Consider the following 16,349-nt stretch of genomic DNA (forward strand, 5'->3'; position numbering starts at 1 on the left):
CCTTCCAGTCTCTTTGAGATCTCCTTGATCCTCCAAGCATGTGAGTACAATGGGATTCCCATTGTGCGTCGGCGGAGACCATTGTTTGGCTTTGCGTTGAATCATTTGGTTAGTGCGGGCTAATATGAGACATATGACCACAAGAAAGAGCTGGAACTGACTGTGCATTACTGTATTGGCGTGAGCATGTGGTTGACGCGAAGCTCTTCAAGAATGTGTCGCCAGAATTGCATGAAAAGATTTACAGTGCTGTCTGAACAGCTGATTATTCCGAGATCGTGAAGTACACACGTGATGTTGATTTGTTGGACCTTAGCTATTGTTCTCACGCATGAAAATTCTGCAACTCTGTCAGACTGCCGTGTTTGTAGATCTCAATAATTGTCAACTATGGGCTGTAAGTCTATGCTGCCTCAAGCAAACAGCTATAAAAGGTACGGGTGAGTTCACAATTATCATCCAGACATACTTACCTCCTCCTTCCAAATTGCAATGACTCAATCTCCTCCCCCTGGTCGTTCAAACTCTTCCAAGCAGCCTGAACGCTCCGTGAGTGAAGATTGCCTCAGCGACGAGGAAGAAACTATGAGTAAGGCCTTCTCATGTTTCTGATTATTGCACTAACTTACGTGTACCTCCAGACATCCTCCTTTCTCTCCTCTCATCCGTAACCTTGAGTAGGAGCAACGCTATGCTCATGATGTCCGCTGTTCTTGGCAGTGCCCGCCCTTCAACTCCATCAAGTCCCATATACACCAGCTCTTCCCCATCTTCCTCAATAGTTCAAGGGTCGCTTGCCGCCAGCTCTACTGTGGTATCTGGTCCTTCAGCTGCTGCTTCTTCACGCACTCCTGCTTTGGGTGCCGCCTCTTCTCCGCTTACTCCTGCTTTGGGTGCCAGTGCTTATGCGACAGTTTCTCCGATCACCACCAGCTCTCCTCTTTTCACCACAGCACTTGGCTCGCTCGCTACCCCTGCCGCTCCACCTGGAGGTAATGTGCCAAATGCCTCACAGGCTATCACTCGCACATACCTCGGCCAGGTTTATGAGGTTCCTGATGCTGGGACAGCTGGTCCCTTCTATTTGGTCACCAGAGGACGTAGAATTGGTATCTTTGCTGCGTGGTAAGTGACCTTTGACTCGTCGACTTCGAAACTGTCTCATCTCTATTTTCTCAGGCAGTCTACCTCTCCTCTCGTTATCGCTGTCAGCCGCGCCGTTTTTACTCGCTGTCCTTCTATTTCCGCCGGTATCACAGCCATGCAGAACACAATCGAAGCGGGTGAGGTGGAGATCTTACCTTGAGGAGAGGGGTTGTCAGTATATGTGTAATACTTGTAATTTCTTGATGTATTTGGACGCTTGAAATCCTATGTTGACATATTGAATTGCACGCTCGCTCGATCTCTCATCACACTGGCTTTTGCCCAAATCACACTCGCTGGATCAAAGAAATTAATTAAAATGTATCTTCGTTGATCGCCCATCAAAGGCCTTGCTCGAATTTTGCTAAATACAAATATAATAGCTGAAGGTACATCGGATTTTGAAAAATATTATGCCGGACATTGGCCGGGCTCGAAAGTTGAACCGTAACCAATCATCCACCGTACGCTCTTGATTCCTGTCTGCGCTCATTAATCCTGTGCACAACGTTGAATAGCGTTCAAGATTCAGATTTCGCAGCCATTGCGCTCCACACACGCAGTTTCGCTTAGCGACCCATCGTCTGTCGCTCTTCTCCGTGGACTTGTCTCCACCGCAGACTTAGCATACACCTCTCATCATGCGGTCCTCAGATAATGCTGACCGTTTCCTTACCAGAAACAGAGCCTGGATCTTCTTAGCTTGCATCTTTCTATTTTTTATGCAGGCTGGTATCTTCGCAGGACATAGGGATCAAATATCGAAGTCTTTCCCTAAAAACTGGCTACCCGATACCTCCAACTTTCTCCCTTTCTCATCATCCTCCACATCCAATGCCATACAGCATCCTATACCCATACTCATGGCAGAAGCAGAGGAAAAATTTCGCAACCTCTTGTCCAGGCAGAGCAAGTCTCTCGAACACGCAGTCGCAGAGTACAAGAGGAGATACAATCGAAACCCACCAAAGGGCTTTGACGACTGGTGGGCTTTCGCAAAGCAGCACAATGTAAAGTTGGTGGATGAGTATGACGGGCTCGTAGAAGACTTGGCCCCCTTCTGGAACTTGACCGGCCAAGAGTTACGCCGGAGAGCGCTTCAGGTTCAAAAATACACTCATCCCGTTCACAACTATAATGCTGAAAAAAGTCTTTCAGGTTGGCAGATTGCCCTCTATTGACTTGGTACGCATTCAGGACGGCGTAGCCATCAATGCCAATGTCGAAAAGATATGGGTAGATACCGAGCGCGGCCACCGGTCTCTCGGCTTTCGTACTATGATGGAGAAATTCCAAGAGAAGGTACTTGCTTATATCCCCTGTTTCCTAGAATAAACATGACGTTATATGTGCCAGCTACCAGATATGTACTTTCCCGTCAACGCCAAAGCTGAAGGACGCGTATTGGTACCATGGGAGCATCAGAACTATCCCAATCTGACAGAACAAGATTCAACATCAGGTCAGGAATCTCATTTCTGCCGTATCCTCTCGATCTGACGAACATGTCGTTCACAGAGTTTGAGGTGATGTTACGTGAATTCTCACCAGATTGGAGCGGGAGGGGCAATGTATGGGAAGCCTGGCGCCGCACTTGTCCTGCCGACTCACCTGCGAGGCGCCTCTTCAGCTCACGCCGCGGACCTACCAATGAAAACATCAAGGTTTTCCTTGGACCCGTAGCCGAAGCGCGAGATGAAGTTACGTTCGTGGAACAACCGGACACTAACCTTGATTTCTGTGAATATCCTTGGGCGCATTATAACCAGGGCCACTTTTTCTCGGACTGGAGGACGATACCCATCCTTTACCCCGTTTTCTCCCCTGCAAGAGCTCAAGGTTTTTCGGATATTAGAATACCAAGTCATTACTATCATGGTCAAAACCAGTACTATACCTATGGTTGGGATCCGCTCAATGTAGAGCCCAAGCTTGTCGACGACATGGAGGTGCCCTGGGACGACAAGGAAGACGCCATCTTCTGGCGAGGCGCTACCACTGGAGGAGGGAACTCGCCACCCGGCTTCGCTGCACAATATCAGCGTCACAGGTAAGTAGATGTCTAGAGTCGTGAAACATCTTGTTGAGCAAAGGAATAGGTTCCTCCAGATGTCGGATGTAAGGATGGATGCCAATCGTACAATCGCCTTTGCGGACCCGCCATCGAGCACCAATTTTGTTTCTGCCCGAGTCTCTTCCAAGCAACTGAACGACGAAATAATGGACACTGCATTTGTCTCGTCTACTGGCAACTACCCTGAAGGCGAGGAAGCACTGAGGGAACACCATCGATTTGCTGACTCGGTGCCCCTTGGTAAACACTGGTCATACAAATACTTGATTGACCTCGACGGGATGTCCTATTCAGCACGTTTCATGGCATTCTTGGCGTCCGATAGCGCCGTGATCAAGTCGACGGTATATAGAGAATATTTCACGGATTGGATACAGCCTTGGTGGGTTTCAAATGAATTCATGTATTAAACTGCGGTCATCTTACTCACCCCTTTGTGACGCTCAGGTTACACTACATACCCTTGTCATCCTCTTACCAAGAGATTTATAACATACACGCGTTCTTCTCCGGTGCTACGCAGTCCACTTTAGAGGCCGCAAACTCAACCTCATTGCAACTTGCACTACATGAGCGACGATCAGAAGATGGCGACATGCGTTTGCGACGGATAGCCCGAGCCGGGAAACAGTGGAAACAGACGATAGGGCGAACTATCGACATGGAAGGTTCGTTGCATGCTCTTTGCAATTCAGTCACCAGAACGTGCACATACTGAAACCCCCTGCTTTACAGCTTATGTGTACAGGTTGTGCCTAGAATACGCAAGACTATGGGCAGATGACCGTGACTCGATGTCCTTTACGCTATGATACCTTGTCATTGCCCACCTGATACCTGTTTCTTCTCGGTGCTTGTATGATGCTGCTTGTGGGTTATGTATTAGAAGGATTTATCTTACTGGCTGATCTATTATTTCTCCGATGAGCAGAGAAAGTGGGGATTAAGGTGCGTAAGCTGCAACATATCCAGTATGTCCTCAATCCGGTCACTTACCGTATGCTATGCAGGTTCCATGGTCTGATCCATTGATTTCATGGGAAGCCGTAGCTGGCCGCCATGGACAGGAATTCTCCCTATCTGCGCCGTGGTTGTCGGCTTAAGAACCCCTGTAACGTCAACGTCCGAGAAAGTAGCTCCGAGAACATGGGAGCTGGAAGCAGTGTGTGTATCCCTTTTAAGTTTCTTCTCAGAGAACGTCCGACCGCCCTTTGAATCATTGGTGGCTGCATCAATGTAAACTTCAAACTCAATGCTAATTGTTACTTTTGTGTTTGTTGAGATGCTCACCTTATATTGTGACAAACATGCAGGTGAAACTAGGCAACTGCGTTTACAACAAACGTCGTTGTTCTGAGAGTGTGTGTGATGGATGTGAATTGTCTCATGGAAACAACGAGCTGGGTCTCCGTGCTTTGCGCAGGCGCATGGATTTACGTACGTGATCCTTCACCTTCTCTGCTCCCTTAATTCCATGGACCAACGTCAACGTCCCCGCAAACACGTTGTATACTCGTGATGAAGCATCGAATGCCTGCTGTGCGGGATCAGAACCTGGTCTTATCTGCACAAGCACCATTCCAGAACAGTTCCTTGCCCATTAACGTCTGCAAAGGCTTACAGCCCGAGGTCGCAGTAAGCTAATTGGAAAGCTGATGGGATATCTTTGTTCGGCACTCTCACGGGACGACCTTTTCTTGGTTTTAGGTGCTCTATTGTTGAACCTGGCCTTTGTAGGCATCAAACACGTTGCAAGTGCGTGTTCTTTCTTTGTTATCCATGCAACAAGTACTACTATTTCGTCGTTTGGGTGTATTATGAAAGGGGCGTGACTTTTTTCTGCCACAGATAGCGCGTGATACAAAACCGCAAGGTTTTAGCGCTTCCTTTACTCGCTTCTCACTTACGTCTTGCTCACAATCCCATCCGCACTACCACCACACCAATGTTACCTCTCTCGATAGTATCTTCACCCACTCCATCTGCTGCAAGCCGCCTGTCTGACGGCAGCCGTCATTCGGATGGTCCTCTCCCATTTCCCAGAAACCCCAGTGTTTCTGATTTCGAGATCGAGCGCCCAACCAAGTTTTCACCCGCTCAACCCAAAAGGCCTCTCACACGGCGACTCCAATCTGACTATGATAACGAACATGCTCTCCGTGCTAGTGTCTCACGTTTGATTGCAGCTAAAGCGCGTCCGTTTACTGTGTCCGGTCGCATACCTATGGATCCGTCCGCTCTTATCCTCTTTTTCCGATCAAAGGTATTTTTCGTTCGCGCTTGAGCTTGTCTGCACTTGCTCAGAAGTGCTATAATCAGAGTGGCATAACGCATTCTCTTGATTTTCCCATCGATGTCGATATCGATACTCCACCAGCCCTTGATGTACTCATCGCAGCATGTCGACCACATCAAGTTGTAGAGTTTGATACTTACTCCGATCGGGAATCGCTCTTTTATCCACCCAACCTACCATTAACTGCCACCCTCGAGATCGCAAATCATCCCATTCTGGAAGCAGTTCGTAATATGCTTTTCCCAAATCTACCTGTTGGTCATTATTTGATTACCACGAGAGATAAATTAGAGGTCGTCGTATGCGGTGGTCGCACACCTCTGCAACCTTCGAGCCTACGTAACGATGGCAGAGTGGCGACTATTCAAGTTACCTTGCCAGTGCGGTTCCGAGGGGGTGGCCTTGTCATCCGTGATGCTGAAGGCCGCGAGGAAAAATACTACGGAAGAGGCGGAAAGGCTGGAGATATGGAGTGGACTGCGTTTCTCGCAGAGTGCGAATATGAGGTGGAGCCTGTGCAGAGGGGATGTAGGATCAGTATCTCGTATGGGGTGCACCTGAAGACATTTGGACCTACCGTGGATCCCCTTATCACTCCCAGTGAAAAGTTCCTCGACTTTCTCACCCCCGTGTTGAATATGTCTCGAGGACGTAAAATCGCGTTTTATTTGACGCAAGAGTACACTGTCAATCCCTCCGAGGTCCTCGCAGATTCGTTGGTTCCCCACGTGAGTTATTTTTGGATTGGACGCTTCTGACTTGACCCGGGCTGACATCTCATCTCCGTCATATAGCTGAAAGGAAACGATTCATTACTATATCACGCTATCAAAATATTCAAGCTTGCACCGGAGCTTCACTGGTCGGCGGGCGGCTACATATGGCCTATCGATCGCACCGTCGAATGTGGGAATGAGGCAGAATCGAGCCCCAGCGGCGCTCGAATGACTTTTGGAGGCTATGGATCCTCGCGGCGAACGGCTGGTCGTGCGTTCAGCGGCTACGGCGACTCTGACGAAGAAGAGGCTGAGATTATGAGGGCAGAAGCGGATAGTTTGAGGTTTAGAGTTGAAGAAAGCGGTGCCATCCCACTCGCCGAAGCTGAGATCTTTGTTCTATCAGACTGGAGTCCAGGGCCGATGTCGAAGGAAAAGGTTCCGTTCGTGTCCAACGGCGAACTCGAAAAATTGCTGGTCAATGTCCTCCTGGTGACTTATGTCCCCTGAGGCGCGAAGACGGCTGGCCCGTTGCTTACTTTGATGACACCCCCACGTTCACATTTAGTAGTACGATCGCACGAATATCTGGACGTTGGCTGTTTTTCTCTCATCTTAATGTTTTCCTGTTAAATTTCTTCAGCGCAATTGTACGTAGGATGTATTTTACGAATGTACGGTACCATAACATAGGAAATCCTGGAATTTAAAAAAATGGTTAGATTCAAATCTGCAGGTCTGAGGTTTGAGATAAAATATAAAAACGTGATCACGGCGCTTGCACCGTTTATGGATGTCGGTGGCATAAGGTGGCATAACGCCGAGTATTGGATCTCCGCCTGAATCGAGCAGACCACGAAATCCGAATGATTTGCTTGGTCGCCGTGTACAACGACGAGCACTACATAACACCAATACTTTTTGGCGTACGGTGCGCGCCCAAGCGTCCAGTGGATACGCTCCCTTCTCTTTAAAAAATTTCTGGTGCTTTTTCCGTCATGTTACGAATAGTCTCGCGGCCTACGTCGGCGGGACGACTCGGGAAGGTCATTTCCTCTGGCTCTTCGCATAAAGGTGCAAATATTCCCTTCTATAGTTCGGTGACAGTATCTAAAGTCAAACATTCGTGCAGGTCGTAGAACGATATCATCCTCGTCAGCTAGACATGCCGACATCACGCTGACCGTAGACGGGAAGGAAGTAACGGTACCTCAAGGTATGTATCTTCAATTTGTTGTACTACGCAGTTCCATGACAGTTTCTATCAGGCTCTGCGTTGATACAAGCTTGTGAAGCTGCAGGAGCTGTTATACCACGGTATGTTACACCTATTTCTATCCATCTCTTCTTTGCTCACTCTAACGCCCATCTAGTTTCTGTTACCATGATAGGTACTCCCCTTTCTTACCTCTCTTCATTATTAAGCATCCTGACGTCCATGGTGCAGACTTGCCATTGCAGGCAATTGCCGGTACGTATCACGTTGTGTAAATCCTTCATTGCCGTCTGAGGGTCACTTTCATTAGAATGTGTCTAGTGGAAGTAGAACGTTCTCCGAAGCCTGTCGCATCCTGGTATGTCCTCAATCACTGGTTTACATTGGCTACTCAAAACAAATACTTTCTAGTGCTATGCCTGCCATGCCAGGGTCCAAGGTATTCACGAATACCCCTCTAGTGCACGAGGCTCGGTAAGTTGTGTGGATAATTCTTATCTCTCTTTCCTCACGATTAGTGCAGTGAGGGTGTTATGGAGTTCCTCTTGGCAAACCACCCACTTGATTGTCCTATATGTGACCAAGGAGGAGAGTGTGATCTTCAAGACCAATCTATGCGCTATGGTTCAGACCGTACTCGTTTCCACGAGGTCACGGGCAAACGTGCCGTTGAAAACAAAGATCTGGGCCCACTGGTGAAAACTTCCATGAACCGATGTATCCAATGTACGCGTTGTGTTCGTTTCGCCAATGAGGTGGCAGGAGTCGAAGAACTCGGAACTACCGGACGAGGTAATGACCTACAGATCGGCATGTATGTTGAAAAGACGATGGACTCGGAGTTATCTGGGAACGTCGTAGACCTCTGTCCTGTCGGTGCTTTGACCAGCAAACCTTACGCTTTCCATGCAAGACCTTGGGAACTGAAGAATACCGAGTCCATTGACGTATTAGATGCTGTCGGTTCTAATATTCGAGTAGATTCACGAGGAGTGCAAGTTATGAGAATCCAGCCTCGTACCAACGATGACGTCAATGAGGAATGGATCAACGACAAGACTCGGTATGCGTATGATGGCCTCAAATTCCAACGCTTGACGACTCCCCTCATTAAAGAAGGTGATCGCTTCGTACCTGCTTCCTGGGAAGAGGCTCTTTCTGCTATTGCCAATGGTCTATCTTCTTCCGGGGCCAAAGGAGACGAGATACAAGCTGTTGCAGGTCACTTGGCTGATACAGAGTCGCTTGTTGCTTTGAAGGATCTTGTCAATCGCCTTGGTTCCGACAATCTTGCACTCGATCAACCGAATGGCCACGCTCCTCCAGTCCACGGCGTTGACGTGCGTTCAAATTACCTGTTCAACACCACTATTCCTCGGGTGGAGAACGCCGATGTCATTCTTTTGGTCGGCACTAACCCGCGCCACGAAGCAGCCGTACTCAACTCTCGTATCCGCAAGAGCTGGTTGCACACCGGTCTGGAAGTCGGACTTATCGGCGAACGTGCTGACACAGCTTATGGATACGATTACCTTGGTTCCGATGCTAAAGCTCTGGCCGACTTCATCGCCGGCAAGGGACCATTTGCAGAAAAATTCAAAGCTGCCAATCGCCCTATGATCATCGTTGGAAGCGCACTATCGGAACATCCCGATGGTGCTGCAGCATATAATGCCTTGTCGAAGTTTGTGGAGAAGAACAAAAGCTCACTTCTTACACCTGAGTGGACCGGATTCTCCGTACTTCATCGGGTAGCTATTTAATCCCCTTATATCTTATACTGCACTTCTCAAATATACTTCTAGGTCGCATCAAGACCGGCTGCCTATGACATCGGCTTCGTTCCCTCGAAGAAAGCTTCAACGACCAAGCCGAAATTCATTTATCTCATGAATGCAGATGAAATTGATCCCAAAACCATTCCCAAAGATGCATTCGTTGTGTATCAAGGTCATCACGGAGACCTCGGAGCATCACTAGCTGATGTTTGCTTGCCTGCTGCAGCATACACAGAGAAATCGATGACTTGGATTAACACTGAAGGTCGATCACAACTAGGCAGAGCTGCCGTTCCTCCTCCAGGTGCATCACGGGAAGACTGGAAAATTATCCGGTAGGTTCAAAGCTCAGCCTGCTGAATGATTATGGGTACTGATCGTTATCTATTCTAGTGCTTTATCTGAAGTCGTAGAAACCCCATTACCATATGACGATGTCCTGTCTTTGCGCGACCGCATGTGGGAGATCTCTCCAAGTCTGGTTCGCTATGATACTGTGGAACCTACCTCTATCGACATTGCGTTGGCGGGATTGAAAACTCTGGCCGCATCTACTACAGGTGCTAAAGTGTCTGGAACAGCCTTCTCAAAGCCAATAAGTAACTTCTATCAGACTGATCCTATTTCGCGGGCGTAAGTAAAAGTGCATCTACACATTCGCTGTACCTAACATTTATTTGCAGGTCCGTTACCATGGCACAATGTACCCGAGCATTCGTGAAAGGAGAGAACTACGGGTTTGGCGAGAGTGGAAAGGCCCCTCAGGCTGCCTACGCATAACAACTGTACATCACATCTGCTATCATTAATTCCCTGAAGATCGTAGATGGTATGAAATATACATTCTTACATCATACTCCAGTTGGATAATACAATTCGTAACCGCACAAGGATGCAATGGGCAACTCTGTTTTGTAGCCCCTTTCTATGTTGTGCCAACTTCTCTGGTTTTACTTTTTTGGTGTTTGGATGGCAAAAGACGCCCCAGCCAACGGAAGAAAGTGCCAAAGAAACTATACGAACGGATACGGAAGAGATATGTGAAGATAAAAACAGCTGCTGTCTGTAAAAGACCGAATAAATAAGTAAAGCAGTGTATGTTACCCTGTGAGGAACAGCACGTACGTTGAAGACTATAAATGCGCAAAATATACCAAGGTCTCTCCAGTGGTGGGAGGGTGAAATATTAAACATCTGCAGAAGCCATTGGTCTGTCGTCCGATCTGCACAATATTGACAACTGCTTGTAGCGCTTGGATTGACTAGATATCCCCCCTGCATTGAAACAAAAGGCCCCAGATAAGATCCACAAGATGATCCCGAGGGCGGTTCAATGGTGGTCAGTTCCGTAGAGGCGCAGTTGATGAGCTGTCCGCCGGTCACTATGATAGCGAACATACATCATCAACAAAAGGCACTGGTGATGCGGTATTTTTGAATACAGACCTTGCCCTACTAATGCCTCGATGAGGTAGCTATAGGGAGAGATTCTATACATCCATTGCCACCAACCAAGTTGGGAATAAGGCTGGAGAACGCCATTGAACGTCAAGACAAAGGAAAACAAAAAGCTGAATAAAATGCCAGCAATTTCGGCGGTGGGGCTCATAGCAGCAACGGCCTGACCGATTGTGGTGTAGTAGACAGGAAAGAGCACGCCATAGAGCAAATAGGTAAAACCCCCTCGAGAGCTCGGGAATCCAACAGTCCAATACCAGCACAAAAAGAACAGAGTAGATCCCAAGATATTCCAAGGAATTTCGACCAGGATTTGTGAAGTTACTAAAGCCGTCCATCCATACGTTCGACTGGGTCTTTCGCGGATCTCATAAATATTACGCATCTTCAAGAATACAACTTGAAGTTGATTTGCAAGTGGGACGCTCAGAATCAAACCCATATAAATTGACTGATCGCGTCTGAAATGAGCAAGCTGAAATCGACGGGAATATGAAAGTCATCTTACGAAAAGCTTATTTTGGGTGCCTTCGATGGTGTCTTTCCTTTTGAAAAACGTAAATCCAATAAGTAGCCCGCCTACAATGTTAAGCATGATTTTGGCCATCAAATAGGTTGGGTTTCGCCAATGATCCAGCATCGCCCGCTTCAACAATGTCCAGGTTTGGTATGCCCAAGGGGTAGCGAAATCCGAGCGAAAAGTAGCTTTGATCGGTGGATGTTTTTGCCCATCGGCGTGGATGTTTTCAATATCCTCTTGTAGCAATTCAGATTCCCTTGACTGGGTCCATGTTTGGTGCCAGTCGTTTTCACTAGAAGCAGTGGCTCCGGCACCAATCACGTCTAGCATGAATTCAGCTCTGTAAAGACGGGTGTCAGGAGACATATATGTTGGAAAAAATGGGGTACCATACGGATTTTCAAGTGGTTCGCAAGAGCGTGAACCATTCTTTTCGAAGTAGCGTAGGAGACTTGTTGCATTTTTCCCGAGGTCACCAAAGTACACGGTTTCACCTCCCTTGCGGAGTAGCAAAAGTCGATCAAAGACCTACACAAATTATTTAAAGAAGCAAAAATGGCTATATTCGAAGGATCAAACCTGGAAAAGTTCAGCAGACGGCTTTCAAAGCAAGGGTAAGTCAGGATATACTATAATTATGCCTAAGAATATCTACCTGATGGATCCTTAGAAGATATATCAGTATCAGCGTCTATAGTATTTGAATATCACGCTTACGTGCACAATATTGCTTGTCCACTGTCGGCTAGATCACGAAGAAAGGACACGATTGCCCATGCACTTTGAGAATCAAGTCCAGAAGTGGGTTCGTCCAGAAACAAAAGAAGTTGGGGCTATGAAAGGTGTTCTAGTTCAGCACTAGAGTCAAGTAAAGTTCATCAGATACGTACTTTAGCAGCCAGCTCTACTGCAATAGTAGTACGCTTCTTATGCTCTACGCCGAGAGAGCCTACTGTCGCTTCGGCAAATGCCTCTAAACCACACATCGCCAAACATTTATTGACGCTGTGAATAAGTTGTAAGGAAGGGTAAGAAGATGTTCAGCAATCGGTACAAGTCATTACTTACTAAGCCTCCTTCTCTGCCATTGGTACAGACAGAGGTTGACGCATCTTGGCTGAGAACAGAAGGGACTCTCTGACCGTCATTGTCGGAAGGTGGGTATCTGTTTGCTGGCAGTAGCCACTGACAAGTAGCATCAGGAATCAACCGACTGTAGGGGGTAAAAAAAAATAAACAAACGTCTGCGCTCGGAAATCCCTCGGAAGTGGATGGCCATTCACAAAACGGTCTCCGGTCACAGTACCAGTATCAATCCGTTCTGCTAGTGCGTTCAGGAGCGTTGTCTAGAAGACAGCTCTTGAGCTGTTTTACAAAATGAAGCATAATGCATACCTTCCCAGCTCCTGATTCGCCCATGAGTGCAGTAAGCTTTCCTGGTGCGACATATCCCGATACATCGTTCAGCAGCCTCCTGGATTCTCCGGATACAGACACGTCGTAATTGATATGCTGCCAAGAGAAGATATCTGTCATCCGAGGCTGCTCTGCTAGTGCTTCCTGGGCATCTTTCTCTGATTGGACACGAGACTCCAAGTGACTTTCAACGGGTGTGGCTGTGGTCGCTTGATCTTTCTCTTCATCGTTGCTTGAGCTATCGGTGGCATCTTGCACAGGTAAAGACGAAGATCCGCGCTTAAACACTGTAACTGAGCTTTGTCCAGCTGACGCTGTATTAAATTCTGTAAAAACAAGGAGCCAAGTGGTGAAGAAAATACAAAAGGCGATCAGAATTCCGAGATTCTGCGCGATAACATCTGTCATACTCTGACAAAGTCCAAAGGTAATGAAATAATAGCTCACCCGCCAGACGTTGTTGTATGAATATCCAAAGGACAACGCAGCAAATATATTGCCATCGACATAGAGATTCCCAGGAGTTGATCCTATTGTTGTACAGGCTCTGTTATCTTCCTGTACATTCTCGTAACCAGGCCCACTTGGAACAATTGATGTACATAAGCCATTTAAAGTGTGGAATTCGTTTGTAAGTATCGCTTCAAAGGAGTACCGGATAGGCTACGGGAAAGGGCGAAGGTCAACATAAAATCGCAGCAGACCTAGGAATATGACATACGTTGATGTAGGTAATCCACTTTAACCCACCGATCATGGACGGCATAGGAATGAGATAGCCAGCTAAGTACTATCAATGAGGACGGTTCAGCCAGGTTTCTCAATATAATCCACTTACTGTAAAGAGAAAGCGCCAGGACCATTATACCTGCGATAGCTTGTGCCGGGGCCTCTGCCTTGAACGACGCAGCTAATCCGCGAAAGAGAGACTTCATAATGATTGCGGTTACAAAGACGAACAAAAATAATGTACTAATGAAACGAAAGGGGACATTAGCTAGCGATGATGGCGTAGGATGAACAAGCGTACAAGAATTGTGCAGCTGTTCGCTGTAACCCCACAAGGAAGTACAAAATAATGCAGTAAATAGAGATGGTACAGAACGTGACCGGGATATCGACTAGAGTCATCGCCAATCCTTCTATAAAGGGATGATACATGGCAGCTTTCTGGTGGCGTCGGACGATTGGGCGCTGGGCGAAGAGGGAAGGAATTTCGGACATTGCAAAGAGTGCAGGCAAAAATACAGAGCTGTAGATCGTGATCAATGACTGACTGCGATAAGTCGGGCAAATAGGACATACAAAAATAGTATACCTCCACGAGAATAAAATGCAGAAGTAGCCGGAGCAAGTTTTAAGAAAGTTGTACCCAGAATGATAGCTTGAAGGATGAATGCCCTGTATTACACTGTAAATCAACTCCAAAGCAATCATACAGAGTTGCTCACATAGTATTGATTAACTGCGCGGTCCAAGAACCTTTCAGAATCTGTACTCTCCTTGTCATTACCGCCCGCACTTGCATTGGGATTGAGATTGTGTATGGGCTAGAGTCGAATGTGTGCCGGGATTGATCTGCTTTGGCACTCGCCTTATATGAAGCTACCAGATGATCTTTCCCAAAAACTTGATCGCGGAAGGAGGCCATATCTTTTTCATTGATATTCATTATGTCAGATCTCCTGTAGTATTCTTCAAATTCAGATGATGATCGAGGGACACTCATTCCAGTGCGGACAATCCGACCATGGGGATCTGTGACTGAAACTAGAAAATCTGAAGTAGTCTGGCGATTCGCAGGCTCGTAGCCCATGTCAATGAAGTATTGTCTTGCGCGGTCTGCGGGCCCGAAGTAGGCCATCCTTCCCTCGTAGATGACACAAACTTTGTCGAACATCTCGTAAAGGGATTCACCTGCCTGATAAATCGAGACTATAGTGGAAAGGCGACCCACGTCCGTCGCAATGCGAAGTGCGCGTACAAATTCAACAGCCGTAGAGGCATCAAGGCCCCGCGTCGAGCTGACAGATAAGACGTCAACGAGAAGGTTATATAAAGACGAGCGTTTTTTGACATACTTGTCCCAAGAATTGAGAAGACTTCGAGTTGCCAATGCCTCACTGATAGATACTCGTTTCTTCTCTCCACCCGAAACGCCTCTTATTGCAGCATTACCAACTGGTGATTTCTTGACATGTCTTAATCCGAATACCGTCGTTAAAACATCAGTCGTGACATTGCGGTAGTCCTGTCGATTTTGACCATCGATACGAGAATGCGGTGCTCGTGTCTTAGCTGCAAAGCCGATTGTCTGCTCCACAGTCAGAGTAGGAAAATGTATATCGTCCTCTGGGGAATACTGGACATCACCGCGATAGCGATGAGAGATATCTTCTGGAGAAAACGAGTTATAATGGACGTTTCCATGTACTGCGTGGAATTCCTTTCGTTGATTAGCGAGCACCTTGAGGAAGGTACTACAACCAGACCCCGGTCGACCTAAGACCACTGTGAATTGGATAAAGGTCAGTCTGATTGAGAATGTTGAACAGAACTGAGACCAACAAAGCATTTCGCCTGGTCGGACTACGCCTCGGAAGTCTTTCAGTATATCGCGTAAACGAGGATGGCGAGAGTCATTGATGGATTTTATGATGTTCCAGGGGTTCAGTAAGGAGCCCAATGTCTGTTGGAATGAAGCAGAATTACCCAGTCCAACGACACGAAGGTCCTCAAAAAGTACTCCAAGCTCGCGCGACTTGATATCAGCTTCATCGCGCCTGCAAAGTAGGGAAGGGGTTTAGACGGAATATCAAGTGAAAGTATGGAAGGACAGACTTCTTCAAGGTATAGCGTAAGTTTCTTTCCAGATCATTTGGATGATTCAGGACCGTATCAGAACTGTCTGCATCTCCTGGACCGTGAGTGGATTCCAAAGATGGCGATGCCTCTGATATAATTTGTTGACTGTACGGTCGACTCAACGCACGACGGAGTTCTCTGACTCCTTGGGGGTCGAAATAGTCGACGTCTACGTGAGATGCAGATAAGCCAGTACGTTCCGGTAGAGAAGATTGCTCTTTTCGCATATCTGTTAGTGGAGAACGGTCAACGGGCATTATAAAAAGATTAAACCAAAAGTCTGGGATATGGTTGGAGTTTCAGGAGTGTGACGATCCTGTTGGACACCTCCAATGGAACTGTTCCTTTGTAGTCTCAAACTGGAGTGACTCATCTGCTGGCCTTGTCGGATGGACTGAGATTGTAAGACAATGGATAAGCAGATCGTGTTCCTCCCCGTCGATGCATCGAGATCGGATGACGAACGCTGTGGATGCAGTAGCTGGCCCGTATGCTAGTATGGGTACCACGCCTTAGTCACCGACATTGATAATCGGACAGAATCTGCGGAGCCATAACGCCATTATTCTAAGAGAACAAATGAGGCTTGAGAATATTTGTCAGTTTTGCGCTCTAAACGATGGAGAAAGACATTACAAGGCGCGTCAGAACTCATTTCTGTGCACGTGACCAATGATTTGCAAATACCATTCACACTAACAGTGGCTTAGTTCCTTGGATTATGGATGCGGCTTCAAGTAGTTTGACTCAGGATGAACGCCCACCTGAAAGGAAGTTAAAATACACCATGTTGAAAATTGTTCAATGGAACTCACAAATGAGAGAAAGATGATTTGCAACTTGACCTTGACAGTTCGCTGACAG

The 16,349-nt window shown here is 47.2% G+C and overlaps 4 protein-coding genes across 4 annotated transcripts; 3 read left to right on the forward strand and 1 right to left on the reverse strand.

The window, feature by feature from the left end:
* Positions 1–492: 492 nt before the first annotated feature.
* On the forward strand, positions 493–4,032 carry SERLADRAFT_436800 (glycosyltransferase family 90 protein; the record flags this gene model as incomplete). The annotated part of the gene is made up of 11 exons (XM_007317086.1): positions 493–589; positions 642–1,125; positions 1,180–1,283; positions 1,665–1,792; positions 1,875–2,249; positions 2,305–2,448; positions 2,503–2,608; positions 2,665–3,196; positions 3,246–3,602; positions 3,668–3,888; positions 3,956–4,032. 11 exons carry the CDS (start codon positions 493–495, stop codon positions 4,030–4,032), a joined length of 2,625 nt encoding a protein of 874 aa, XP_007317148.1.
* Positions 4,033–4,982: 950 nt separating this feature from the next.
* SERLADRAFT_464668 (uncharacterized protein) lies at positions 4,983–6,957 on the forward strand (the record flags this gene model as incomplete). The annotated part of the gene is made up of 3 exons (XM_007317087.1): positions 4,983–5,483; positions 5,540–6,244; positions 6,311–6,957. The coding sequence occupies 3 exons, from the start codon at positions 5,166–5,168 to the stop codon at positions 6,740–6,742; spliced, it is 1,455 nt and encodes a 484-aa protein (XP_007317149.1).
* A 273-nt stretch (positions 6,958–7,230) lies between these two features.
* NdufS1 (NdufS1, NADH-ubiquinone oxidoreductase 75kD subunit) lies at positions 7,231–10,006 on the forward strand (the record flags this gene model as incomplete). Its single annotated transcript, XM_007317088.1, has 11 exons — positions 7,231–7,306; positions 7,365–7,448; positions 7,501–7,549; positions 7,606–7,623; positions 7,680–7,703; positions 7,759–7,806; positions 7,860–7,922; positions 7,972–9,199; positions 9,254–9,561; positions 9,620–9,859; positions 9,910–10,006. 11 exons carry the CDS (start codon positions 7,231–7,233, stop codon positions 10,004–10,006), a joined length of 2,235 nt encoding a protein of 744 aa, XP_007317150.1.
* A 145-nt stretch (positions 10,007–10,151) lies between these two features.
* SERLADRAFT_368496 (uncharacterized protein) lies at positions 10,152–15,742 on the reverse strand (the record flags this gene model as incomplete). Its single annotated transcript, XM_007317089.1, has 20 exons — positions 10,152–10,289; positions 10,352–10,608; positions 10,673–11,135; positions 11,193–11,544; positions 11,599–11,732; positions 11,784–11,804; positions 11,972–12,037; positions 12,095–12,209; positions 12,273–12,389; positions 12,447–12,550; positions 12,600–13,007; positions 13,068–13,283; positions 13,342–13,403; positions 13,459–13,592; positions 13,651–13,872; positions 13,926–14,021; positions 14,072–14,644; positions 14,702–15,131; positions 15,189–15,403; positions 15,462–15,742. The coding sequence occupies 20 exons, from the start codon at positions 15,740–15,742 to the stop codon at positions 10,152–10,154; spliced, it is 4,404 nt and encodes a 1,467-aa protein (XP_007317151.1).
* Positions 15,743–16,349: the final 607 nt, after the last annotated feature.

Source organism: Serpula lacrymans (assembly GCF_000218685.1).
Source record: "Serpula lacrymans var. lacrymans S7.9 unplaced genomic scaffold SERLAscaffold_5, whole genome shotgun sequence".
Taxonomy (NCBI): Eukaryota; Fungi; Basidiomycota; class Agaricomycetes; order Boletales; family Serpulaceae; genus Serpula; species Serpula lacrymans.